This window comes from Mya arenaria, chromosome 11 (genome assembly GCF_026914265.1).
Source record: "Mya arenaria isolate MELC-2E11 chromosome 11, ASM2691426v1".
Classification (NCBI taxonomy): Eukaryota; Metazoa; Mollusca; class Bivalvia; order Myida; family Myidae; genus Mya; species Mya arenaria.
The window spans coordinates 31,974,907-32,002,811 of NC_069132.1; the positions used below are offsets into that span (position 1 = coordinate 31,974,907).

Sequence of the window (27,905 nt, forward strand, 5' to 3'; positions counted from 1 at the left end):
TACGAATACCTTATATATGTTATTGTAGCTTGGTACCTTCTGGCAATAACCCACCAACATAGAGTCCACTAAGAAACACCCTTACCAAAATCTAAATATTAACATGTTTTGGTACCTTCTGACATACTGGTAAGAGTCCTCTTCGCAAAATCATGATTTTAAGCAGAGCCTCAGGCTAAGGTAGAATAAGTTTACTTATAGATTGGAAACGTTTAAGCCCTTTAAGTATACTGTCCATTTATTCAATTCATTTTAGATGCATATTTTTTGCAACAAATTGAATGAAAAAGGTGCTCTCTACCAGGCCGAAGGAGATTATGAAGAGCTCTCTTATATCATAACATAGCTTGAGAGCTGACAGCATAAGCAATTTCACCCAGGCACTACAAATGCATTGATTCTCGCTCCACTTTGAACCATGCTTGGATAAAATCAAAACAAACAATTGAAATGGACAGAAAAACGTTTTAATAACCATTTAAAATAAAAAAAGATAATATTGACAAAGTGGAAGAAAGGCATACATTGCTTGCTAAGCTAGAAACACACTGACTGATACGTTACACAAATAACATGGCCGTGTAAACGACCTACATGAAAAAATACTATCAAATAGGTATACTTGTACTCATTGATTAATATTTAGGAAAAAACAAATTCTATTGATACATAAAATGTTATTATTGCCTTAATTTTATGAGGTTCCAGTCCTTATTTGCCTTAAATTAAACGAGGTTCCAGTCCTAATTTGCCTGAACTTAAACGAGGTTCCAGTCCTAATTTGCCTTTATAAAGTGAAGTCATGGTCTTTATTTACAAGCATTACTAACCTAAAGATAATATTAAGTAATCTCACAATGCTAATTGAATACAATATATCTGAACCGCAACAAGTAGAAGTAGGTCCTGTGGTAAATTTGTTGTTAACAGGAAATATGACATGTATCATATATTCCTGTGACTAAAAATAGAATGCCAGCACATATAGAGTGCCATGTTTTTAAATTCCATGGAAGATTTTACATTGTTTCGGACTCTGTTTATGATCATATTTGATGTCATCAATATGACCTATTTTTTTCTTGTTGCAGTTCATGAAAATGCACACAATAATTGGTAGACAGTATGTATTTATATTGCTCTATTCTGTTATGTATTCTCCATTAAATTTACATCTTAACATGCAAATATGAGAGAAAAAGAAGATTATGTTGTAAGGATGTTCTTTCTAAATACAAAGTCATATACTTTACATTGTTACAAACATGAAAACTCTATTTTATGACAATACTTCACATATATGAAACGAAGCTGCTTCAAAACATGTTTAACACATTATTATAAAGTATTGAATGCCTTGTGCACACCAATATTCAGTAACTATACAACATTTTACAAAATAGTTATAAATGTTATTACACAGTTGACTTTAACAAATATACAAATATTAGGCACAAGCTCTACAATATGAATGGTACTGATGTTACAAAAATCACATAGCCGCATTATATCTGTTCATCATAGGAATTTACTAAGTGGAACTCTGCAAACTCCTTGGTACATATATCAACTCTTAAATACCATACATTTTCAACAGCTTCACATGTTCAAGTCACAACGATACATTCAAAGCCGCCGTGAGCCCAAACATTGCAAATTGAAACATGGTAATATTTACATTTTACAATCTTTAATCGAAAGTGATTTTTCAAAATTGGCATTGAAGACACATATTAAGTTCTTATGAATGTAGTTTATCTGCAGCTGCTCAAGTTGAAACTAAACAATTAGTGCCAGGTTTTAAATATTAAATTCTAATTTTTGTATGAAAGGTTTGTAAGAACAACTGTTTAACAGCGACTTTTAATTTCAGTGACCACTACCAAGTTTTAGTTGAGAAAACACTTAATTTCTACATACCCTGTTTCATAAGCAAAAACGATAATACAAGTTTATACCAGCTGTTTGAACTATAGGGACTTTGTTTCCTTTTAAAGAGTGAACAATAAACTGGCAACTATGAGATCAGAAAATAAACAAAACTAGGAACATTCATTCTTCCAATTGTCCAGCATATTTATTTTTTTATGATTAGTACTTAAAGAGAAATGGTATCTTTATTATGTACTCATAGAAAAGAGGAAATACATTTGAAGGCAGTACCAATATTAGGTTTTCATAACAATAAATAAACATGAAGATATAAATAGTCTCATTTTGTAAAACAGCACTATATAGTTCTGGGCACTTATTGAGGATATAAACATACAGATGGAACTAAGATAAATTCTAATCCAATCTTCAGTAATAGAGCAAAGACCAATCAACTGCATTGCATGCAGATTGCTTAAGTACTAGCCTTTGTATTATCAGATGTAAAATCGCAACAAAGAAACAACAGTTGAAAGACAAGAACGACAAAAGAGGAAGATTCGTTAAGGAAAAAAATACTTGAGACAAGACTTGGCACAAGTAGATATGAGAGGGTTGTTTTTTTTCAAATGTAGTACTTTTTACCACTGGAAGCAGAATTACCAAAATCATAGACGGGATTTATATTTTTTTTGAAACTTTAAAGCAAAACATCCAAAATAAATTTCTGTGTTGAGAATGAAATTCTAAGAATTATCTCTTTACTAAATTATCTCTAAGCTTTAGTCAATATTAATCGCAACCCCAAATAAATTACTTTAAAATAAATCTGTCATATCTACTTGTATTTCAGTTTACATCAAAAGAAACAGTGAAAGTTATTTTACTCATTTACTCGCAAGCTATCCTTTCCATTCATGCATTGCACAAAAGCAGAATTCGGCACAACATAGTTTATTGAAACAGTACGACATCATCAAGATTGAAACGCTTCCTTTCTATATTTTCTCTCAGTTTTTCCTCCCACATAGTAATGCCTAACTTTGACACTGTTTCACCTTTAATAGAAATAATGGCCGCTCAAACATCTTTATCAACAGTAATGCAGTATCATGTTTTGATGAAATTAACTTCTTTTGACTATCAAACTCCTTAAAACAACAAACAATAATTGAACATTTATATGACATTTGTGCAAAAAGTTAGCAGCTATAAGCTTAACATGAGTGATGATCGATTTCAACAAGCTTCAATGTACAGTCAACACTGTTGTATCCTTATGTAAGTCTTAATTTTCCATGAAAAATCTTCACGCTGTGTCTCCGAACTGTGATATCCAGTGACGGCATGATGGAACTTCTAATTTCTGTCCTTCTCCGATGTTTACTCTCCTTTACTGGGACTTCACCTTCTTTTTGGGGAAAGGAATTTTTGATGACACCCTGAAAGTACAGTCATTAAATGTAAGTATGAATTCTAGCCAGACTTCAAAACCTATGTAATTGTAGACTTAAATTCAACATTTTACACTAAGCATTGAAATGAATCCACTGCAGATATACCTATATTGATAGAATAGTAATTTAAAACTGATTTCTTAAGCTGTCAATGTTTATCTCTGTCTTTATTAAATATTGATATTTAATAACGTATGTTTGTTCAATATGAAGACTTCTAGCTCTAGAACTTAGCCAGTCATTCGAAATGTATTCTGTTTTAACTATCCTGAATTTTGGTTTTATTACTTTAAAAATTGTAACAAACACTGTTACATAAAATTAACACCACACAACTCATTGTTTTTTTAACACTTAATCAATACTTCTTTTGCGCTAAAATTAGTTCTCTTTGGAATATAGATAAAAGGTTTTTATCAACACATTCTATCCAAAAATACTGTTTTAAAAAGTATAAAAACATATATGATTTTTAATAACTTATGATGTGATTTGGTAAATTGAGTTGTGATTGAGATTTTACTTAAGATTTTTATCGTGATATTTGGGCCAGGTCTGTCAATTTTTTTTTTTTTAAAGTAACCAAAATAAAATGTCAACACAAATACCAGATGACTTCACTATTTCAGTATTCATGATAGCTTTAATTCTACTCACTGTGCCATGATGTTGTTGAGCTGGCCACGGACCATGTTCACGTTCTGGTCAATTGGCCCCTTGTACGTCTCGTATACCTTCGGCAGCGTGAATATCACCACCACTCCTATAATGTACAAACACAACGAGTTAATACTCATAACTTGTGAAATAAAACTAGCATATTTTGCGTTCTCACCATATGACGCACATTTAATTAACCTTAGATCAGCAATGAAAATGTTTCAGAATAAAACTTCATAAATATACTAGGAAATAACCATAGTGATTGTGAAATACTGTTGTTTACTTGTGTACCGGTACCTACATACTTATACACACACAGTATTTAAACTAACCTTCATAAAATATAAGGCTTTACCCTCAAGCATTTATCTCCTAAATTATCAAGTCTTACACTTCACTTTAAAAAATTATCATAAGGCCTAAAAAATATACATTTGGTTCAAGTTACCCTACCCTACCTTCGAAATAGGCGCTGACCCTACTGTTTTCATAGTCAGTTTGAAAGAAAAAAGAAAGAAGAAAAAACAAATTTTTCATTTTTTTAGTGCTTTTCAATATATAGTTTAAAACCTTGAATGCTTTAAACAGAAGATTATTTTAACACCATTCTCAAGTGATAAAAATATCATTCTTATAAAAAGCCTTATAAAAATTTTAAAATAAACCCTACCAAATTTTGAAAAGGATGTAACCCTAACCAAACCATTTTTAAGGCCTAAAACCAATGAACTAATCAGATCCATTAAAATACAAGTGTGTGGTCGAAGTTGGGAGGAAACACATGGACAAGTACCAGAAAATGATAAGTATTAGATTCTTAATTAAGCTTTGCACCCTCAAGAAGATATGTCATGCGATTGTCTCAGATTTTAAGAACAATGAAGAGTAATATGTACCAAGAATGATGATAGTCATGCCGTTGAACCAGCTTCCCACGTATGTCAACAGCCACAGCAGCAGGCCGAACTGAAATATACAAACACAGTCACAAAGGCTATCAAAATACCTCAACTTTTTTCTTTTAAGAAATAGACAAGCTTATAAAAGAGATAAATAATGCTTAGCACAACATAAGTCACATTTCAATATTATCAAAGCAAAATAGCTAATAGAATTGTCAATCAAGTTGATTAATTGTGTTTCAGTAAACAAAAATTGTGTGATTTTAAGTGACAAGTGATGCCATCTTTAGCTGGCAGCACCAGGCTTATTTCTAAAAGTTGCCCAATGAAATCCATAGATGAAGAAAAATGATGAGGGACCCCTTACATTATTGCTTGCATGTTAACATAGCTTAACCTGTGTTCACATACAACGTGATTAAGTGCACAAACTTTCAATGTGTACCTTGATGGAGTCAACATAGTCTTCAACAAGGAAGAGGCGTCTCAGTTCGGCAGTCATGTTGTTCATGTTTGCAGCAATTTTGTCGGCAGCGGACTGAACGACATCACTTCGTAGAGACAGGTCCATCTCCAACAGATTCCTGCAATATATATGAGTAAATTATACTCATTTGTTTTTCAGTTCCATTCTTAAGACAGCTTATTTTGTACAAACTTATTTAGCTTAATGCCGTTAAGCTGAAATGAACCTGTACCGTGTCTGTCTCCTAGGGGGACAGCAGTACTGGTACCCTTTGAAGAAACCAAGAGATTATGCTCTGGTTAGGCTCAAAGCAATGATCTTGTATTAAATGCAGACACCTCCGTCATGCTTAGTTTATAACTATCAGACTTCATTTTGTTTCTGGTTGAGAAACCAATACTAATGACCACTTTAAGAAGACACTTTACTGGGTAATGTACATGGAATTTCTTTGGTGAGATGCAGACAACTATTCAACATGACCACTTCAATTTCGTAGAACATTCAGTTCTTGCTCTAGGGTGACAATTAATTCAATTTATCATCCATATTTCCTCATGTCCCCCTTACAAGATAACAATACAAGTTGCCACAGACTGAATGATGATTTAATCAACTTGCAATAGTCTACATAATCAAGCTATCATTACAATAGAAAGGAATTAACACTCATAAAATTTTCTTGCTGCTTACTCAGCAGGTTTAAATTGCTGGGATCTGCAACTTGTTTTGCACTTCCCAAGAAAAACATTTAAGTAATGGTGCTTTAATTTCATTTTCAACTTGGTGAATAACAGGAAGAAGCCATCGTTTATCAGCTAACAAAAGTTCACCAGGGATATATCTAGTTCACATTTGAAATAGAAATAAGTTAAGAAAACGTGCTTCATGTTTTTGTAAATTTTCAACTCAAAAACACTCCAGCATTCATATAATTTATAAGACCAGTGATTTTTTGGGGAATTATTTTCACCGCCTATGCCTTGCAAATTGGGAAAATATGTTGACTTTGGGAAAAATACAAATTCAGGTCAAAATATCTTATATAATGGCAAATATACATGTTTTAACTATTTTATGCATACAATATGCGATGAAAGAGTAAGCATTGTCAAGATTTTGTTTGTATTTCAAGAATTCATTGCTTTTTGATTTGTTAAAGTAATATACAATCATCAATTTGGGAAAAAATTATAGAATTTTGGGGAAAATGGAAAGTTTTCGCAAGGTTAAACAGCCTTTAAAAGGCAGTAAATTGCACAAAAAAAATCACTGAAGACTGAAAGGCATATGCAGAACTGTGCAAGCTTGCACCAATAAAATAATAACCAAGTCCTTATCAAAATTTTCAATTTTCCATCAAAATTTTTGTAACAATTTCAATGGGACAAGGAAAAAGCAATTGGACACTTACTCACTAGTGCTTATTTTCACAGGCTGCAAGTAATCATAACAAGAGATGCGGACGAAGGCCAATGCTCATACGTTGTTGTTTTTTTCAGTCAAACAAAGGGCATAATTCAACAAAATCATTAAAGTCAAGAGTTATGGGTCTTGCTCTTCATGACCAGCATGTGTATCAAGTTTCATTTGACTATCTTAAAGTGTTTGAGTGATAGCTAAGGTCAATATTTATGCATACCAACAACACTAACCACTACAACACAAATCTCATTACAACGCCTTGATTTTTTTCTTCTTCAAAAAACAGACAAACTCATTACAAAAGAAAAGTTAAACCAACAAAATAAAAACAAAGGTTCAGACCAGTCCATCCCGTCATAATAGTACAGTTTCATTTGCTGCTGCTAGAGATAAACATAATCATAATGAATGCCTACTTGAATGGATGTCCGTCGTTTGTTTTCTGGACAGCCTGCATGACATTCTTGTAGATGCGGAAGCTGAGTGTCACAGTGAGAATCGCTAGGGAGAGGTAGGCGGCAACACTAAGGATTGTGCAGAACGTCAGGGCAATGAGCACGAACAACATGCTTCCGAACACGACCCCAGTCTTCCGCACATCGCGCCAGTAGATCAGCTCCAACACTGTGTATGGAAAGATAGAGAGAATGATTGATGAACTCTAAACACATTAATTCATTAATTATATTGCCTTGTACTGATCTTAGGATCTGTCAAGGATGGTGAAATATTTCTTTTAGTTACATGCAGTTTCTTTTTCACTATCCCTGACTGAAACTGTCAGCTATGAAAATAATGCATGTAAAAAAAAATATGTATAAAAAGAAATAAACTTTTTTGTTTGTAATGGCCTGACCATACATCATTCTTAAGTACTGACCCCAATTTCTCATAACATCTTAAGTCCCTTTAATATAACAGGATTAAGCTAAGCTCACTATTTTTGTTTTGATATAATTTGTGCAATGTTTACATTTTTAAGATATCTTGAACTTCAAAAGGAAGTTATCTTCATGATTATCACAATAAGATCATTTTTATTTATAAAAATGAAGATCCAGTGAAAATTCAATTTGGCTTAATAAAATAAGCTACTTAAACTTGTTGTGCTTAAGAACTTTGAAAAATTGGGAGTAGGCATGTATAGCAAATAAATGTCAATGTGCTGAACATCATTTCGGTTACTACCCGTTACCGGTTACTACGAGCGGTCAAACCACTTGAGAAGGAACATTTTCGTGCAGGTCATTGCAAAAATAATACTTCCAAGAAAAACTACTAACAATCATTACGAACAATAGATGTGATGTATACATCATACATGCTTAAACTGCATGCAACATACACTTAAAATTCATCAGTTTATCTGAAGTGTATTCAACAAACTGTTGAAATAACCCTCCAAGAATTTCCACAAAAAGTAAGACAAAGCATTCCCACGACTGTAAGGAATGTCCAGTATTCTGAATATTCTATGTGACCTGTTCATGTTTGGAAAATATATGGTACTTGTGACTCTCAAAACACAAAAAGGCAAGCTATTAGTTTTATGAGACACATTTTATGACATGGAATGACTGAATTATTCTATACCCAAACCAGAGAAAATATGGCCAATAAATTGATATGACACTGAAATTGAGTGAATAATATTGAACCCAAGACTCTACTAAAGCCATGCTTGAAACATTGATTAGTCTTCAAAACAAATGTCAAGCTTTGCATTGATGAAATGGCTATTAACAAAATGGTCTGGCCTCCAGACAGTTAGAAAGCTACCAATGGCCTAATATACATGTGTTAACTAGTGTCAGTCTCATATATAATTTACAGCAGCAGTAACAATCTTCTTAATAATTTCGCATGCATTATGAAGCAAGACAGAGGAAGCAGTGAAACACACATATATGCTAGTAACATACTTGCAAAGTAATTGGTACTGGAAGGTAATTCCTAAAATTCATTCAATTCATTACATTCAACTTTCTAGTGTAATGTTGGATTATAATGACTAGAGCCTATGGCATGTCATGATGATACTTTTCTACTGCATGTGAGACATTATGTCACAGTTTATTGGAATTTTCTATTTTAGACTGCAGAACGAGGTACCTGATTCATCGACCACAATGTCTGTCATTGATCCGCTAGCAATTTAAATTGGAAAAAAATGGAAAATCACCACTCTATGATGTACACAGACAAATTAGATAGTTCTCGATCATTCATTCTCCATTTTGTTTTCAATATTTCAGCACTATATGGAAATATGGTTTACAGTTTCTATTCAACTAAATGGCCAACCAACCAATAATGCTCTAATGACCTTTAATGCAAAAAAAGTGTGCCATATGAGTCATTTCTATGATTCAATGAGTTCACAGAAGAAGACCATAAAATATACTCAACAAATCAATGTGGTTACAACAGTTTTCTGAGTGAGCTATAAAACAAAGCATGGTCTGGTATTTGCATCCTTGATCTCTGCCATTCTAGCCTGCAGAAGTACAAGAGACATGTGGTATGAGAAACATACAGAATCTTTCATCTTCCAATTAAAGCAATAACCAATGCACTGCAAGCCATTGATTGCAGGGTGACATTTCATTACATGATTTCATGACTGTTAAGCATGCATCCTATAACATGTTCAAATGCACACACATATTCTAGATATCTTGTACAATGAGCCTTGAGCTTATGAATCAGTTATGGATTATTACACACATTTATTCTCTCTTGTCTGGGTCTAAATGACATCCTTTTTCAGCTCAAACAATAGGAACTTGATCCTATGAAACTTATATACCATGCCGGAAGCAAAGTTAACATGTACAGTAAACATACTTGAGGCCAAAAGCAGGCCTCGGGAAATAATCAATATCAAAATGAACTATGTAGAAGTTTATTGCCCACAATCATAGCATGCCAGTAGCAGATTGCTAATTGCAGAAATGTAAATTTGGAGGTTATATATTATTAATTCTCCTTGCCTGTCCATGCAGTGTATTCAAGTACAGCATTTTCTTACTTCCTCATTATGTATTGACATATGGTAAGTAAAAACCAAATACTTAAAATCCCAAGATTGTCTGCGAACACGATTCACAGTATCAATTTGGAGAATTGAACACAAATAGTATAATCAAAAGCCACTACATATAACAATTTAAATATACTGGTACCTTCCTTAACTGCCATTTGTGCAAGTTCTATAGCCTTCTGTTTAATCTCAGTTGGCTTTTCAGTCCTCTGTGCATCTTTTTGAACAATATCTTCAACACATGTGATACTTAACTCACTTGCCTGAACTTCATCTTTGCGTTCATTAACCAGCTCACTTTTGCAACAAATATCACCTGCATTTTCATTTTCCTGAATTTCAATCTCAACACTTTCAGCAGAAACAGCACTAGTATTTTCATTTTCTTGAAATTCAACCTTTTCCGACATTTGAGTCTCCATACATTTTGTGCCTTTCACAGATTTTATTTCAAAATCATCTAATATGGCTTCTTTTTCCTTATTACTATTGGTTATTTCAATTTTATCATTATTATCATTTATTTCACTTCCAATATCCATTAATTCCTCTCTAAAATCATTATCTTCAATCCCTTCAACTGGTTCATTAATGTCTGGCACCTCTTGCATTGGATTTTCAGAAATCAGGGAGTTATCTTTTTCCTGAATATCTAATTCAATTTCACTTTCTTCACAAATATTTAACTGGTCTGATTTAATTTTGGGTACCTCTTTGTAGACAAGGTCTTGTGCAGCACTGTTTATAGCATCTTTGATGTTAATACTGTCATTGTCAATATCATGTATGACCATTGACTCTCTTGCATATCCGCCATATTGTGGTTCAGCTTCACTTACATCATGAATAATCATGGAATCAAAATCATGTCTGTCTACTTCAACTCTGTCTCTGTTTTTAGGTCTTAACACTACTTCCTCATCATCCTGGATTTCAAATTCACCATCTGCATCTTTTTCAGAAATATCTTTTTCTTCTTCTGGTCCCTTTTCGACAGATGACTCCATAATCTCCTCTTCATTCTTTGAATCATCTTTGTCTGAGACATCATTAAAATCTTCATCTTTTAGGCTAGAAAACATTTCCTGCACATTTTCCACACTAACAGATTCAATGTTGTCTCCATACATATTATTATCTGATTCATGATTCTGCTCTTGTTTCCTTTCTTGTTCACGTTTTGCCTGAAGATCACCAAGTACCTCTCTCAAATCCTTGACCACTTCAGCCTCTAAGTTCGATGTTTGTCTTATTTCAACCTCTTGTTTAACATCTTCGAAATTTACAGACTCATCTGCATAAGGAAGTGAGTCTTCGATGTCCTTGAGATTTTGCTGTTCAAGTTCATCATCTACTTCCTTTAATCTTGCTTCTTCTTCAGAATCATTTAGCTCATCACTCATAGCAACTGACACCCTATCAATTACTGGTGACTCAGGATCATATAAAATCATGTTTGTAGGAGAAAAGAACTTAACATGAAGAAGATCACTTGTGCTGCCTATTTTGTTAGCTGGATCACTTAATGAAGATTTACAATACTCCACTGGTTTGTCATGAATTACTTCAATTTTCTCTGAGAATTCAGCTGGCTCTTCAATGTCAATACTCCTTACTGGATACAAACTTGGTAGCATCACGTTCTCACTTTTGTTATCTTGTACCAGGGATTCCACTTCTGCCATGAGACCCTTAACATCATTTCTAAGATTATGCAATTCTGTGTCACCCACGGCACTTTCAGCAGCTTCTCCTTTATCAGAATATTCATATCCTTGTAGAACTTCAGATTCCATATTTCCGCTGTCTAAATATTTAGATCTATCATCCTCAAGGCTATTAGAATGTTCATACACTGGTGAAGGATTCCACTCTCCAACATTTTCATCTTCATTGTCAGTAACATCACTATCAGTACACACTACTTCATCTTCTGAGCCATCTGAAGAGTCATTGGATGAAAAACTCTTATCATCATCTGAAGTGTCCTTAGACACTGACATTGGAACATCTGATCTAGGCTCTGTCATTATCAATTCATTGTCAGGAGAAAAGGAAGGCATTTCACTTGCTTCTAAACTTGTGTCAATATCCACATCTTCGTCTTTAGTAAGTTTGTCAAAAATACTGTCCATTTCTTGGTCACTTAAACCAACTTTCAGATTAAAAACTTCCTTATCAGCTTCACAAGAGTCATTGTTATCTGTAATGTCATTATTTTCAGGGTAAACAACATATGCATCACTTTCTACTTTTGTTTTAGATGCAATGTAAGCTTGATCATCTTCGTCAAGGGCTAAACCTCCAACAGCACCCATTTGATCATCCATCATCTTCTCGCTATCTGGAGCATCTGAATTATTGTCCATATCTGTAGTGAGTTCATTATTTTTTTCATTGATTTTTTCTTCTGTTGAAGCAGCCCCAGGCTCTTCAGCAAGTTCTGTTTCCATCTTTTCTGGTTCAGCCATATCCAGATTGAACTCCCCAGAAGAAGGGGATTCACTATTTTCTGAGTCAGAATCCTCTGCAGAACTGCTATATTCGTTGTCAGATGAACTTATCACAGATCCTGAACTCAGCTCAGACTCATAAACATGGTCATATTGTTTCAATGTTTCAACTTTCGTTATACTTTCTGTGAAAAAAACGTGACACAGTAAAGTAAACTGATCATTGTGCACTTTAATCCAATGACAAATTCACTTCAAATTCACATAAAAAATAGCAGTTGAAATATTCTGTATATACAACTAGAAACATCCACACATTTATCACACAAACCCCCACAAAAAACTAAATTCCTCTGTTAACTATGTGATTCCCACTAGGCAAATATCATGGCTACATGATACCACAGGTATTTATATCATCTGTGCAATACATTAACCATTATCTTCCCTCTCTATAACACACTCCTGTCTGCTCAGTCCTTACAGTGTAACTTACAATATATCATAATTTATATATCATATCACTCTAAGTATATTTGGTTTAAAAATAAAGTACAAAAGATACAGTCCATTGTATATTAATGCAGTATTTGATACTGGTGATATACGGTCAATCCCAAGTTCTTTAAAATTATTTATGTTATGTATGTGAATGAAGCCTGGTGGTCAACTAAAAAATAAAATAAATAAAATATATTTAATCATGGTGTTAAAGTAACAAATTTAGCTAATCTATGTACCATGTTACGGTAAGTTAAAAACTTGGGGAAAAACTAGAGTTTGGTTCGTCAGTAACATTCAGCAACTACGACAGCTGTTGTTAATACAAAAACAATTCATATGATAAAGGATACATGTGATTAGATAATGATGGCCATAATCTATACATTCATCATGTAATGATTGTTCAGATAAAAGATATTAGTTCATTAAACACTGTCGAGAATGTCATAACCTTATTCATGTACATGTACAAATCTGAAACACCACTTTACAGTACATGCCCTAAGCGTGACCTATGAAGGAAAATAATGTATAAAATAGCCCTCTTAAACCAAAAGCTGTTAGTTTGCCCTTATCATGCTAAACAATGGAAATACAAACAGGCAAATATAATAAAACGGAAAAGATAAATAAAAACTACAGCCTTGTTAGCCATGCAGTTATACTGAACCAAAAGAATAAATTTATATAAAGCCAATAATTTACTGCATTACACTGTCATTCATTGTGCAATTCTTATAATTTACAATATAAACTTCTAGAATATAAAAAAACTAAAAAGTAAAATTATATGTTACTACATACAACATGACTCAGAAATAATTCTTATGACAAAAGTTCAAAATAAATTAACAAAAAAAACAATTCATTTAAAAATGCATTAATTATGAAAGCCGTACATGCTTTAAGAATTACAAAGCCGTCAACAAATACCTATATACCCGTGTATAAAGGGTAGCCATTCTCAATAGGCAAATAACGTTTACCTGGCGAGATGTCGGGGCTCATCTCGGCCCCTTTTTGAGCTTCAGCCCCTTCAGACATGTTACTTACATCTAGGGGAAGGGAATGAGGAGGTGATTAACAAATTGAAACAAAATTGAAACTTAAAGACTTTATAGTCAAATAATTTCAAACACAAATATTTCGATTGACTGCAAATAAACACAAAAAAAGTAAAAAAAATAAATACTATTTACACAACAAATTAACAACAAATACATACATAATCAACAAACTAACAACAAATTAACAACAAATACATACATAATCAACAAACTAACACTATACAAAACATAATGTGGCAAGTATAACTGCAATTTAAACCACAATCAATATGTCCATAACACTATACAGTTATGTCTTTCATCTTTGTGTAAACACTTTTGAATCTCACATATTGGAGAAATAACAATTATCCACTTCCAATAATATCAATAATTGACATTCCAACATTCAGACATTGCTGCATGAAGAAACACTTTATGTGAAATCTATGGAAATTCAGCATGAAGATATGTTGATATATTTCCAGAACCCAACTTTAAAACACACAGAATCAACCACATCCACTGATAACACAGATCTCCAGATTGATAGATAAAACGAAAAATAAATCAGTTATCATTTTAGACTTCTCGGATCTTCATATAATATTTTCCTGCAAAACACAGCTGAGTGAAATATTCACAAATATTTCCGGCAAAATAGCAGCTACAAACAGGTAAACACTTGTATCACAAATTACCACAGCACAACAATACAGGCACAAAACAAACGTTGGCTTGAGCCTAGTTTTAGAACAACGTAAAATATTTAATGGAAAACATCACATCCGTAGCATAGAAACTTTGTTACGGAAGAGGTACTTTTTACAAGACAATGCTATATAACCATTTAATACAGTTGATCACGACAACAGATGTTTCACTTCTGCGTCTAGCCACATAAATCTGGCTACAATCCAAACTAACTAGAAGGGTTACTTTCCGCTATCTTCTGAACACTGACTGTGGGTAAAGAGGCGATTTCCTGATCTCATAAAACAGTGGTCATTTCTATCTGTGTTCATCATAAAATGCAATAAAATCAAATCTTAAATTAATTTAACCATGGAAAGCATGAAAGGGAAATAAAATGATGTTTCGGAATCATTTATTTACTGCTTTATTGATTTTACTCAATTTGTTGCCAAATGTTTGGAAATGCTCTCTTAAGAATTTTTTACCATTAAAAAAAAAATCACTATTTCTGCACAAAAAGGGCTAGGGCATTTTCCCCCAAAATGGTAAAAAGGGCTTGAGCATTTTCCCCCAAAATGGTAAAAAGGCCCTGACTAATAAAATACATGTTAGAATGGTGCATGTATTATTGTGATTTTTTACAGGAGTTGGAGGTCAGGCACATAAGTTTGAAAGGGGCTGTCCACATGTTAAAATGGTGCATGTTTTAATGGTTTTCCCAATAAGTGGGAGTGCTGGGCACATACTTCTTAACAGGACATTTGAAAGCTGGTGATTTCCAACAGGAAAGATATTGAACTGTGATTTAGACTTCCTGGTTCCTTAAGATTTCTTTAACACAAGTCATGCTTTACCCGTCTTTCAAACTTGTCTATATTTAACAGTTAAACTTCCTGCATTGTGGCAGCGATAGTTTCTGTTCATCAAGGGAGATTACTGCGTAGGTGATCATTGAAAGCACCCATGTTTACAGAAAGATGAACCATTTGTGTGAATACCTGGGAAGCAGACAATCTTAATGAAAACCTGGCAACATACATCCAACATCTAACACACAGGCTTAACCGTTTACCCAGAAATATACAGAGTACACATGATTATTAAAACATTAGCTTCTATATGATAAGAAGTCCCATTAGTGTATTATAACAAAAACTACTCTTAGAATCACTAAGAAAAATATGATATTACCTTTGCTCAATCTATCTTCATAGAATGTGCAATTAAGTGAAGAACTTTTAAACCATTTAAACTTATCCACTTGGCACAATGTAAAATGTCGTTTGAAATATAATAGTCGAATAAAGAAAATGTTGGTAAAAAAGAACACCTGCTTCTAATTGACTCCTAAACTATGACCTTTCAAAGATAATTCATCTAAAAAAGATCATAAAATCATGTTGTCAGGGACTATTATCCTGATTCAGAGTTGAAATTTAGAGTCAACATTTGGACAAACAATGGACTTATGTATCATAAAAAAAGTATACTTAAAGAAGTATTATGATAGAAGCCATCATGGCCCTAAAACGCTCACCTAAGCAAAGGGCCACAACTCTGTGATAAAGCATTAATAAAAATGTTGCAATTTAAACATATCTTAACTGATGATGATGCCTTGTTTTATATTTGTAAAGGGTCATGTAATGAAGCTACCAGTCAAGTTTCATTGAATTTGGCCTGGTAGTTTCAGAGATTTTTTTAAAGCAAAACAGTAAGATGGCCATTTTGTTGTTGTTGTTGATCAATCTTGACCCCTTGTTGTATTTTTGTAGAAGGTTTCCTAAGGAAGCTTCCTGTAAAGCTGCATTGAATTTGGACTGGTAGTTTTAGAAGAGATGTTTTTTTAAAGCAAAACAGGAAGTTAGCCATTTTGTTGTTGTTGTTGTTGATCAATCGTGACCCCTTGTTGTATTTTTTGTAGAAAGTTGTCCAAGGAAGCTTCCTGTCAAGTTTCATTGAATTGGAGTGGTAGTTTTAGAGGAGATGTTTTTTTAAAGCAAAACAGGATGTCAGCCATTTTGTTGTTGTTGCTGTTGTTTGTAGTTGTTGATCAATCGTGACCCCTTGTATTTTTGTAGAGGGTCACCAAAGGAAGCTTCCTCTCAAGTTTCATTGAATTTGGACCGGTAGTTTCTGAGGAGTTGTTTTTTATTTAAAGTAAAACAGAAAGTCGTCCATTTTGTTGTTGTTGTTGTTGTTGATCAATCGTGACCCCTTGTTGTATTTTTGTAGAGGGTCATCCAAGGAAGCTTTATGTAAAGTTTAATTGAATTTGGACTGGTTGTTTTAGAGGAGATGTGTTTTTTTTTAAAGCAAAACAGGATGTCAGCCATTTTGTTGTTGTTACTGTTGTTTGTAGTTGTTGATCAATCGTGACCCCTTGTTGTATTTTTGTAGAGGGTCGCCAAAGGAAGCTTCCTGTAAAGGTGCATTGAATTTGGACTGGTAGTTTTAGAAGAGATGTTTTTTTAAAGCAAAACAGAAGTTGGCCATTTTTTGTAGATGGTCACCCAAGGAGGCTTCCTGTGAAGTTTCATTGAATTTGGCCAGGTAGTTTCAGAGGAGATGTTTTTTAAGCAATTGTTGACAGACAGAATTTTTAAGCAATTGTTGACAGACAGACTGACGGACAGACAGCAGACTGATGGACGGACGACGGACAAAGACTAATCACAATAGCTCATTTCGTGCTCTGGTGAGCTAAAAAAAACACTAAAAAACACTACCGTATATATTAAACCAGGTTTTCATCAGTTTTCATCGTTGTTGCAAACAGAAAGTTTAGGCATATTAAACTTGAACTAGTGATGAACAAAAATACAGATGGATAAAGAAAACTGTAACAGGTTTATATGCCCTTAATTAAAACTTTAATTTAGAGCACTTATTTTTCCAAAAAGCCCATGTTATAGCTTGGGCAAGCCAAAATACATGGAATTTTGACCTTTGATCATAAAGTGATTCTTTGGCCTACACTCGCTACAGACAATGGCTTTTTCAAGGAAATATTTTTTCCAGTCATGGTCAACATTCTTGCCATATTATTTCAAAATCTTCTCATGCATAACTTCATCACAGGCCTGCAAGCCATAATACAATAAAATATTGAAGAATGAAACTTAAGTGCAAACTTGACCTTTGACCTACATTCATGGATATTGCAAGAGACACATTGCCTAGTGATGGTGAACATTGGTGCCACGTAATCTCCAAATGCATGATCAAGTTACAGCCTGAACAAGACATAATACAAGGCATTTTAAACAATCATCTTCTAGTGTGACCTTGACCTTGGCTACAGTACAGGCCTCATACTTGAGACAAAATCTTGTCATGGAGAATATTTGTTTTACTTAATATTAAAATCGCTCTTTGCATAGCAAAGCTACATCACAAACAGTAAGTACAATGCATTTTGACCATAGACCTTCAAATTTATCCTTGACCTTTGATGTACAGACCTTGTATGCGACTAGCCATCTTATCATAGACACCATTTGTGTTAAGTTCAGTGCATGGCAAAGTTACAGCCCAAACATGAAGACTTTTTTGAATCCCTCTATGCATGGCAAAGTTACAGCTTGAACAGTAATTGTCGACACTGACATACTCAAATCTATAAACTTGTTGAAATCATTTGGACTTGGCAAACAACATAAAGCTTTTACCGTAATTCACAAAATTTATCATACCATATTCCCCTTATTAAATGTCGCCTTCCACAGTTGGACAAGAACATTGGGTCTGAGTTTATTTCTTGTCTTTTTTTTTTCACAAAAGCAGAAAACAATCAGCAATCCTTTGTTTTGTTTTTATAAATAATAATTATTTTTCAAAAAATATTCAAGTGAATGAACTTACACCACTGGATGCATTTATTAGGAGGAATATGGCACCAACAAAAAACAAGAAAAAAGAAAAACAGTACTTCTGCAGAAGTATTTACACTCACCCCTGGGATCTACATTCTTTCCCCAGCAGCCTGAAAATGGAAGAGAGACATGTTGTGATAAATGATATACCATCATTAGTATACATGATGTAGCACTACATGACAGCGATCATCTGCCGTCCTAGTGATCATCATAAAGAGGCACAAAAAAAACAAGACCAAGGCTCTGACAAGACCAAGTCATGAAAATACAACAGACAGTAAACAAGGGCTCTGCAGAGCGAACTGTTCTGTTGTTGTTGTTGTTTTTTCAATTCAACAAGGGCATAACTGAACGTTTATTGAAGCCAGAGTTGAGACCTTCCTATACAAGTGTGTTTTGTCTCCAAAAACATGTGTACCAAGTTTCATTTGACAATCTTAAACATATTTTCAGTTATGGCTATGTTTAAACCAATCACACAAAGGCCATCAAAACACAACAACTTTTTTCTTTGAAATACAGGCAAGCTAAAAATCTGAGCTGACAAAACAATAAATTAGACCAATATCCTCATAAAAAGGATGCACTTAAGATATGAAGAGTTTAATCTCTCTACTGGGCAAATTACTTACTCCTTAACACTTAAATTGAAAGGATGAAACTTCACACTTATAATTACAGGCTGTTTTAACATCTTCATTAAACATGAACTTGGTGAATGATCGATTTCCAAGTAGTAAACATTTAACATGTCAAATGTGTGATGCTATTCAAATGCATAATTATCATTTTTAGTCTAATGAGATGTGCAAGGCTATGAGAAGTGCACATGGTTCAAATACAGCATGCATGCAGTGTTGTTAGAACAGTTTTATAATGTATGGAAAATTAAAATGTTGTCTCTACACCTGCAATTAAAAAAGCACAATTCTATATTTTCAAGTTCTTTTCATTCTTTGCCTCTACAAAAAACAAGAGGGCCAAATGGCCCTGAATCGCTCACCTGTCATATATTGCACATTGGTTTGATAAGAAATCTGGATGGTTCAAAGTAGTTAAGGTTTTTTAGAAGTCTGGGTCATTTTTTACCCCAATGCCAAAGTTTGGACAATAAAGGTAGAGGTCTACTTAATGATGTATTATGCCAAATAGCTCTACACCTTGTGAATTCGGAGATAAATTTTTTTTTATGCTTCTATTATATACAAATATTGAAAACCTAAGCCTATGAACACGGGGCGTGGCCAATTTTGACCCCAGGGCTAAAGTTTGAACAATCTTAATAGTGGTCCAATAAACGATGCTTCATACCAAATATCTAAGTCCTTCGCCTTTTGGTTTCGAAGAAGAAGATTTTTTAAGTTTTCATCATATACATATATAAGGAAACCCATGACCGCCCGGGTGGGGCCATGTTTTGACCCCAGGGCCAAAGATTGAACAATATTGGTACAAGTCAACTAGATGATATATCATGCCAAATATCTAAGCTCTTGTCACTACTTGATTTTACATGTGTATCTATATATGTATATTTGTTATTAATTGTTGTATGTGGCCCATATTGAAAATTGGTATGTGTACTAAATATGTTATCCAGTTTAAATTAAGACGTTACTTGTCTTTGTGAGTTCGGAGAAGATTTTTTAAGTTTTCACTATATAAACATATCTATAGAGAAAACCCATGATCCCCCAAGGGGGCGGGGCCAATTTTGACCCCTGGGCCATAATTTGAACAAACTTTGTAGAGGTCCACTAGACGATGAATCATGCCAAATATCTAAGCTCTAGGCCAAGTAAGTTCAGGAGAAGATTTTTGAAGTTTTCACTATAAACATATAGAGAAAACCCATGACCCCCCGGGGCAGGGCCAATTTTGACTCCAAGGCCATAATTTGAACAATCTTTGTAAAGGTCCACTAGACGATGAATCATGCCAAATATCTAAGCTCTAGTCCAAGTAAGTTAAGAGGAGAAGATTTTTGAAGTTTTAACTATAAACATATCAAGTATACCCATGACCCCCCGGGGCGGGGCCAATTTAGACCCCAAGGCCATAATTTGAACAATCTTTGTAGAGGTCAACTAGACAATGAATCATGCCAAATATCTAAGCTCTAGTCCAAGTAAGTTCAAAGGAGAAGATTTTTGAAGTTTTCACTATAAACATATAGAGAAAACCCATGACCCCCCGGGGCAGGGCCAATTTTGAACCCAAGGCCATAATTTGAACAATCTTTGTAAAGGTCCACTAGACGATGAATCATGCCAAATATATAAGCTCTAGTCCAAGTAAGTTCAGAGGAGAAGATTTTTGAAGTTTTAACTATAAACATATAGAGAATACCCATGACCCCCCGGGGCCGGGCCAATTTTGACCCCAGGGCCATAATTTGAACAAACATTGTAGAGGTCCACTAGACAATGAATCATGCCAAATATCTAAGCTCTAGGCCAAGTAAGTTCAGAGGAGAAGATCTTTTAAGTTTTCACTATAAACATATAGAGAAAACCCATGACCCCCCGGGGCGGGGCCAATTTTGACCCCAGGGCCATAATTTGAACAAACTTTGTAGAGGTCCACTAGACGATGAATCATGACAAATATCTAAGCTCTAGGCCAAGTAAGTTCAGAGGAGAAGATTTGTTAAGGTTTTCACTATAAACATAAAAAGAAAACCCATGACCCCCGGGGCGGGGCTAATTTTGACCCCAGGGCCATAATTTGAACAATCTTTGTAGAGGTCCACTAGACGATGAATCATGCCAAATATCTAAGCTCTAGGCCAAGTAAGTTCAGAGGAGAAGATTTTTGAAGTTTTCACTATAAACGTATAGAGAAAACCCATGACCCCCCGGGGCGGGGCCATAATTTGAACAAACTTTGTAGAGGTCCACTAGACGATGAATCATGCCAAATATCTAAGCTCTAGGCCAAGTAAGTTCAGAGGAGAAGATTTTTGAAGTTTTCACTATAAACATATAGAGAAAACCCATGACCCCCCGGGGCGGGTCCAATTTTGACCCAAGGGCCATAATTTGAACAATCTTGGTAGAGGACCATTTGGTGATCCTACCTACCATATATCAACAGCCTAAGCCTTGTGGTTTGGGAGAAGAAGATTTTTAAAGTTTTTCCTTTTGGTTGCCATGGCAACCAGAGTTCTGCATGGAATTGAATTCTTTGAACAACTTTGATAGAAGACCACCCAAGGAACATCCCTATGAAGTTTTATTAATATTGGCCCAGCGGTTAAGGAGAAGATGTCTTTTAAGTAAATTGTTGACGGACAACGCACGACGGACAAAGGGCGATCACAAAAGCTCACCTTGTCACAAAGTGACAGGTGAGCTAACAAAACAATTGTAATTCCCTTTTATTTTTTCAAGTACTGAAAAAAGAAGGCGGATACGTAATCGCCAATGCACACTTTAAACAAGAGGCCCAAAAGGGCCTATGCTCTACTGGCATGGCTTTTGTGGTCATATCAATCCAGAGCATGTATGTATGGGTAAAAGGCAACAGACATACAGTTTATGTTTTGTGTTTGGGTTCCTGAAAACGTAGCACGTTCAACATCTGAGCCAAGTATTGTAAGCAGATTAGTTGCATGAACTATTTTAATATGTGCCAAGTAAAAGTCATCTGACAAAAAAAAATGCTTTCAAAACTGTACTCATAGTAAAAATTTCTGTAGTTTTAAAAGTTAAAAAAAGTTGGTCAAAAGGTCAAAGTCAAGGCAGGGTTGCCAGCACTTTGGTGAAATAAAATTCCCTGACTTTTCCCTGACTTTTCACTGACCAATTCATGTTTTTCACTGACCAAAATCGTCAAACACATAAACGGCCTCCTGACCTCCCCTATAGCCGTCCAATCCTCCCATTATATTTTTGCATGTAAACTTGTATTTATTTTCCAAAATATAAAACATTTACATTGTACCTCAAAGTAATGATTCAAACATAGTGTTCTACTATTCTTAACTATTTCTATTCAAACACAGTGTGACTGTTGGTCAGTGAAACATGTGAAACATTAGCATGAAAACAAGAACATAGGGCTCATTTTGGCATATCATGAAATAATCACTATAAAATTAAAGACTTTGAATGAGTATGGTAAGTAAGTGTAAGTAAGCACATTGTTTGGGTCTTTTCCTACCCAACACTTAAACTCTGTGTCCGTAAGCCAGTTATTATTGAAAGATGTCTGTTTTGAACTCATATTTGTTAATTTGTCATGCTAACAAGGAAGAGCCTGAAACAGAGTAATTTAATTATATTATCTGCCATCAAATCCCTTTATTAGATGATATAAAGAAACCGCAACACCTGAAACAAGGATAATAATCTATAGATTAGAATATAATGTCAGGTAAATTCTCTTTTCTGGTGTTATATTCCTACAATACAACAGAAATTACGTATTAGTCAGCTCTGGAGGCAAGGGTTGCAAAGCCTTTCAGTCTTTAGGCTGAATGATGTTCTAAGGTAAATAATGGGTATTATAATCACTAAGTTAACATATAATGCTTCTTAATATCACAGTTTACTGTTATTTGAATTTAATGCTTAACTGTGAGAGTGATAAAGTCAAATATTAAATGCCTAAAGACTGCCATAGCCAAGAAAGACCTTCAATGCGTATATTTTTCGACCTTTGAAATAATTTTTCCCTGACTTTTCCCTGACTTTTCAGGATTTTCATTTTTCACTGACCAAATTTCAAAATTCCCCGACAATTCCCTGACCTTGAAAAAATACCCAATTTCCCTGACTTTTCAAGTCCGCTGGCAACCCTGCAAGGGCATCCTACGACAACATTGATCAATTTGAACAAACATTCACTATCAATTGTGCTGAGATGGATGCACGAACACACAAAAAGATTTTCAAACCTTTCCAGATTTATGTTTACCAAACCTGTGAACCCTGGGTGTGGCCAGTAATGACACCAGGTGCATAACTTAAACATTCACAACCAATTTTGTTAAGACGAATGCGCAAACTACAGAACTTAAAGCTAAAAAATGTTTTTGAAAGGAACCGAGCTCTAATGGATATCTAGATACTGTACAAGTTTCATCGAGATACAATCAAAACTGAAGACTGTATCGTGTTCACAACCAATTGTATACACAATAGCATTTTTTTATACTATCAAGGGCCATAATGTAGGCATGCATGGGCGGACCTGGCTGGTTTTCGAAAGGAACCCAGCTCAAATGGATATCTAGATACTGTACAAGTTTCATCGAGATACAATCAAAACTGAAGACTGTATCGTGTTCACAACCAATTGTATACACAATAGCATTTTTTTATACTATCAAGGGCCATAATGTAGGCATGCATGGGCGGATCTGGCTGGTTTTCGAAAGGAACCCAGCTCTAATGGATATCTAGATACTACAAGTTTCATCGAAGACTGTATCGTGTTCACAAGCAATTGTTTACAGACGCACGAACGCACGGACGCACGGATGCACATACTACGTACACATTACCATCGCATAAGCTCTTCTGGCCTTTGGCCAGTAGAGCTAAAAATGGATAAAAGAAAAGAAATGACGAGCAGTTTTTGTTGTTTACATAACATTCAAACATGGATGGATACAAATGGTACTATTTCTCACAATCATGTTAAAGCAGAGGAATAACGAATTATGAAACTGTGATGGGAACAAGTGGGTGATGAGATATTGTGTCTCCCAACAACACAGAAACCATGTAGAATTCATGTCAAAACAACTGCTATATGTTATCCAGGTTGTCAATACCGATGTACAAGTATAGCTCACATTATTTTGACAAAGGATTAACAGATCAACACCAGCTTCTGCAATAATTAGCAGTGTATTTTCTTCCAAACATATTGAATGATGCCCAAAATTATTCTTTGAATGCTATTCCTAAGTGCAAATTATTGACAAAAAGCTGGCAATACATCAATGAATATGGGATCTCATAACTGTTTGCATTTAAATGTAAAGCTTTGTACGTAATTCTGAAATCCACTAGAAATTTCGACTTTGTTTCATTTATGAATTCCTGATTTAGTAAGAATATTTTGACAGGGTTCTGTGTTGGCAGGAACATAGGGATACAGGATAAGGTTAACTTGAACAAACAAAGGGCTGTCTTTGACCAAAAGTTTGGCCACGGGGATACCTACAAAGCACTGGCATGCCCGGCAAGCCCATGACACCTCCATAATCTGTGTTCATGCGACCTCCAACTGAAAATGTTCCTGACTTTCCTAAGTTTATTTTTTCTAACTACTATAGTACAATAATAAACATGCATCACAGTGTAATGTAATGCACCAGTCAATTGTAACCATGACCCCCAAGGTCCGGGGCTATACCGGGGATAGCCGGGGAAATGGGCTGTGTTTTCACCTTTCCGGTGGCCCCGCAGTGCCGGGTGAATGCGGTGGTTTTGTATTCTCACCAAATATAGCGGGCGGGGTTTTTATCGGGCTTGGCTGGACCGAAAGTCAAAGTCCCCGCTATTCCTCGCACCTGGAGGGGCCGTGGTTACAATTGACTGGTGCAAAACAACATACAACATGTTTTTCGTAGCATGTATTGCAGTTGTAGACATTGAGCTGATTGTTCAAAACTTTAACTGTTTAGGTGTACCTGTTAAAAATTAGATATATTTATATTTTAGCACATCATCATTTTTTTTAAGATTTAAATTTAACATTGATGTTGATGGAATTGTCAAGTTTCAAATCAGCTCAATACATTACAATCACAATTATGCTCCAGACAAAAAATAAGAATGAAAATTGACAAAGGGCAACAACTAAAAAATACTGCAACCAGAGTTATGGTACTTTTGCACTGCACTTCTTCTACATAATTATGATCTTTCTACTCAAGTTAAAATTCAATACCTCAAATTCAATAAGACTTTAAAAGTTGTGTTCTGGACAAGATGGCCCAAACGCATACAGAAACAAACGCCTACCATTACTACATCCCCTTCTCCTTTTTCCTTTAATTGGTTAGGGAGTCCAATTTGTTTAAGAAATAACTTTTAAAAGAAGAAAAATTTATTTTCACTTTTGCCAAAATAGTTTGTTTTAGCACTGGTAAATAAGGAAAAGCTTCCACCTCAAATTTGTCAGGAAAAACACTGTAAACCTTTGCATTAGTGCATATAAGTATATATCAGACTGAATTATGATGGATATATTGAAAACATCATTGGAAAAGCATAAACAAAGAATAACAAATACAGTACATTCAATGAGCCATATTCCTCCCTCACTCTGTGGGATAAACTTGATTATCACATGTTTCAGCAAAAGGTAAAATTGATTGCTTCCCTCTCTGAAAATTTTATTCAAACAAAATTAATTTTAGCGTATATTCTTATAAAATCCAAACCCCAAGGAATAGTGGATTAATTCATTGTGATGGCTGGGTGAAAAATAAAAGCAGAGGGAAACAGAAAGTGGGTTTAACTCGTTCAGTGTACTGTACATACATGACGAAGCCTTGTTTAAGTTAAACATTTCCGTTTCTCATTTGATGAAAAAAAATTGCCATTTAATCAAAATACTTTTTTTAAATGCTACAAAAAATGCAACATTTAGTTAATTACTTGAAAAGTGAAAATTTATTTCTTAATGTACCTGAATTACTGTAAGTTTCAGCACCGTGATTGGTCAAGCCATTTGCATGGCAAGTACTTGGTTCCTGCACACAAGCAGTAACAACTGACCTATGTGCCCTAGGGGTTTCAGTTTACTAGTTTACTAGTATGTAGTTACCTCACACAAGTGTTGAAGCAACAGGTTGTATCTCTACTCATAGCCTAATTGGCAGTTCACAGTTCAAGAGCTGTCTCAGAGACAGCATGCACAACTATTTCTGATGAATAATATAGGGACATCATATGCAATACATGCAGGACATTTTCTGACTTTATAAGTTATATAGGTTGGATAGTTGGGGGCTTTTGCTTGAAGTTCCAATGCAATACATCAAGTAGTTGCTGAGATATGGACTCATGCATGATTACATTCAAAACCTTAACCAGAATTTCTAAGCCGAATAATAAGGGCCAGAATATGCATCATCAGCTCTTTAGTGTCAAGTGTTTTGTTTTCTCTAACTAGTTATATAGCTTCATAAAAAAATTGCAAAAAATCCATAACATAATGCCTGAATGATAATGCATTTAATATTTAAAATATATCTTGTTTCATTTACAAAAGTTAACCAGCTTCTTTTTATTATTTACAAACATATGTGATGGTCTTACAATATTCTATGTAGCATGTAGCAGTAGTAAGCTATATTAGGCTATTATAGTAATTACATATTATCTTATAAAGCTGTTTGTAAGTTACGTTCTGTGATGTGCCTCGAACCACGTATGGGAATAATAAAGGTTGACACCCAATATTTTTTTGGCATCCATATGTAAAATAGCTTATCTAACTCAATGAAATACGTAGGTTAGATAGTTATGAATACTTGCCAAATATTTCATAGCAATAGATGAAGTACTTGACAAGATCATGACTTAAATGGCTTACATGCAAAACCTCATTAAACAGTCCAATAATGAAGGGCCATAATTTGCATTATATACAAAATAGTTATCAGTTTTATGTAGTACACTTAATGGTTACCTGGCTTTTAGTAACTAAAATCTGACAATAGTCTTAAGATGTCATTGTGCTTTTGATTGTTTATGAAAAAAGGAGACGGTCAAGCAAGTCTTTGTTGTTTTTTAACTTTATATTTTATATTTACCCTTCACCAAAACTAATTTTCCTGGAACCAGAACCATTCTCAATGCAGCGAATTACCCCCCCCCCCCCCCCGACAGAATCTTTTTATTCTATGTGTCTTTGCATTGATTAGTGTATTTTTCTGACAAAGTACCATGCAGAAATTTACATTACCAAGTGTTACATCTATGCTAAACAAATCTTTTTGCTTCTGAGGACTATTTGTGAATTACCTGAACCGTCGGCTGCAGTAGGTGTAACAGTTTGAACAGGTTCCGGCTTTGATGGCTCTGGTTCAAACTGTTCCTGCTCTTCTGGTACAGGGCTATCAAATGAAATCAGGGGTTCCCCCGATCCCATTGAATTGTTAATAGCTTCGCCAACTGGTACTGTTTCGGCATAGTCGCCTAGCAGATTGTCGTCGTTATTTTCCTCGCTAGTATACCTGTCCTCTTCAGCCATTTCTCCGTCCCCCGTCACAGACGTTGACGTGATGTTACCATCTTGATCCGCCTGGACCGAATCGATTTTTTCGAAATCTTCGACTCCATAATTATCAGACATGTTTTACTAGCTTAAGTTGTAATTGGGAATTACGAAAATAATGCTTTTATTTACTGTCAGTATACTCACATTAAAGTATCAAGTAAAATAAACGCTTTTTTCTGGAAATGACTGATACTCAATTCACAATGTGCGCATGCGCATCTGTTGACAAACCCACTTCCGGGAACAAAGTAAAA

The 27,905-nt window shown here is 34.6% G+C and overlaps 1 protein-coding gene across 2 annotated transcripts; it reads right to left on the reverse strand.

Annotated features, from left to right (window-relative positions):
• Positions 1–451: 451 nt before the first annotated feature.
• LOC128209943 (reticulon-4-like) lies at positions 452–27,893 on the reverse strand. 2 transcript variants are annotated; one of them, XM_052914217.1, is made up of 10 exons: positions 27,396–27,893; positions 24,583–24,645; positions 18,483–18,512; positions 13,772–13,840; positions 9,971–12,466; positions 7,202–7,409; positions 5,340–5,478; positions 4,889–4,958; positions 3,987–4,092; positions 452–3,314 (listed from the first exon to the last, which is right to left on the reverse strand). In XM_052914217.1, the coding sequence occupies exons 1-10, from the start codon at positions 27,724–27,726 to the stop codon at positions 3,266–3,268; spliced, it is 3,561 nt and encodes a 1,186-aa protein (XP_052770177.1). In that variant the 5' UTR covers positions 27,727–27,893; the 3' UTR covers positions 452–3,265. The 2 variants fall into 2 exon arrangements, with proteins under 2 accessions (XP_052770177.1, XP_052770178.1); XM_052914218.1 differs by lacking the exon at positions 24,583–24,645.
• Between the last annotated feature and the right edge of the window lie 12 nt (positions 27,894–27,905).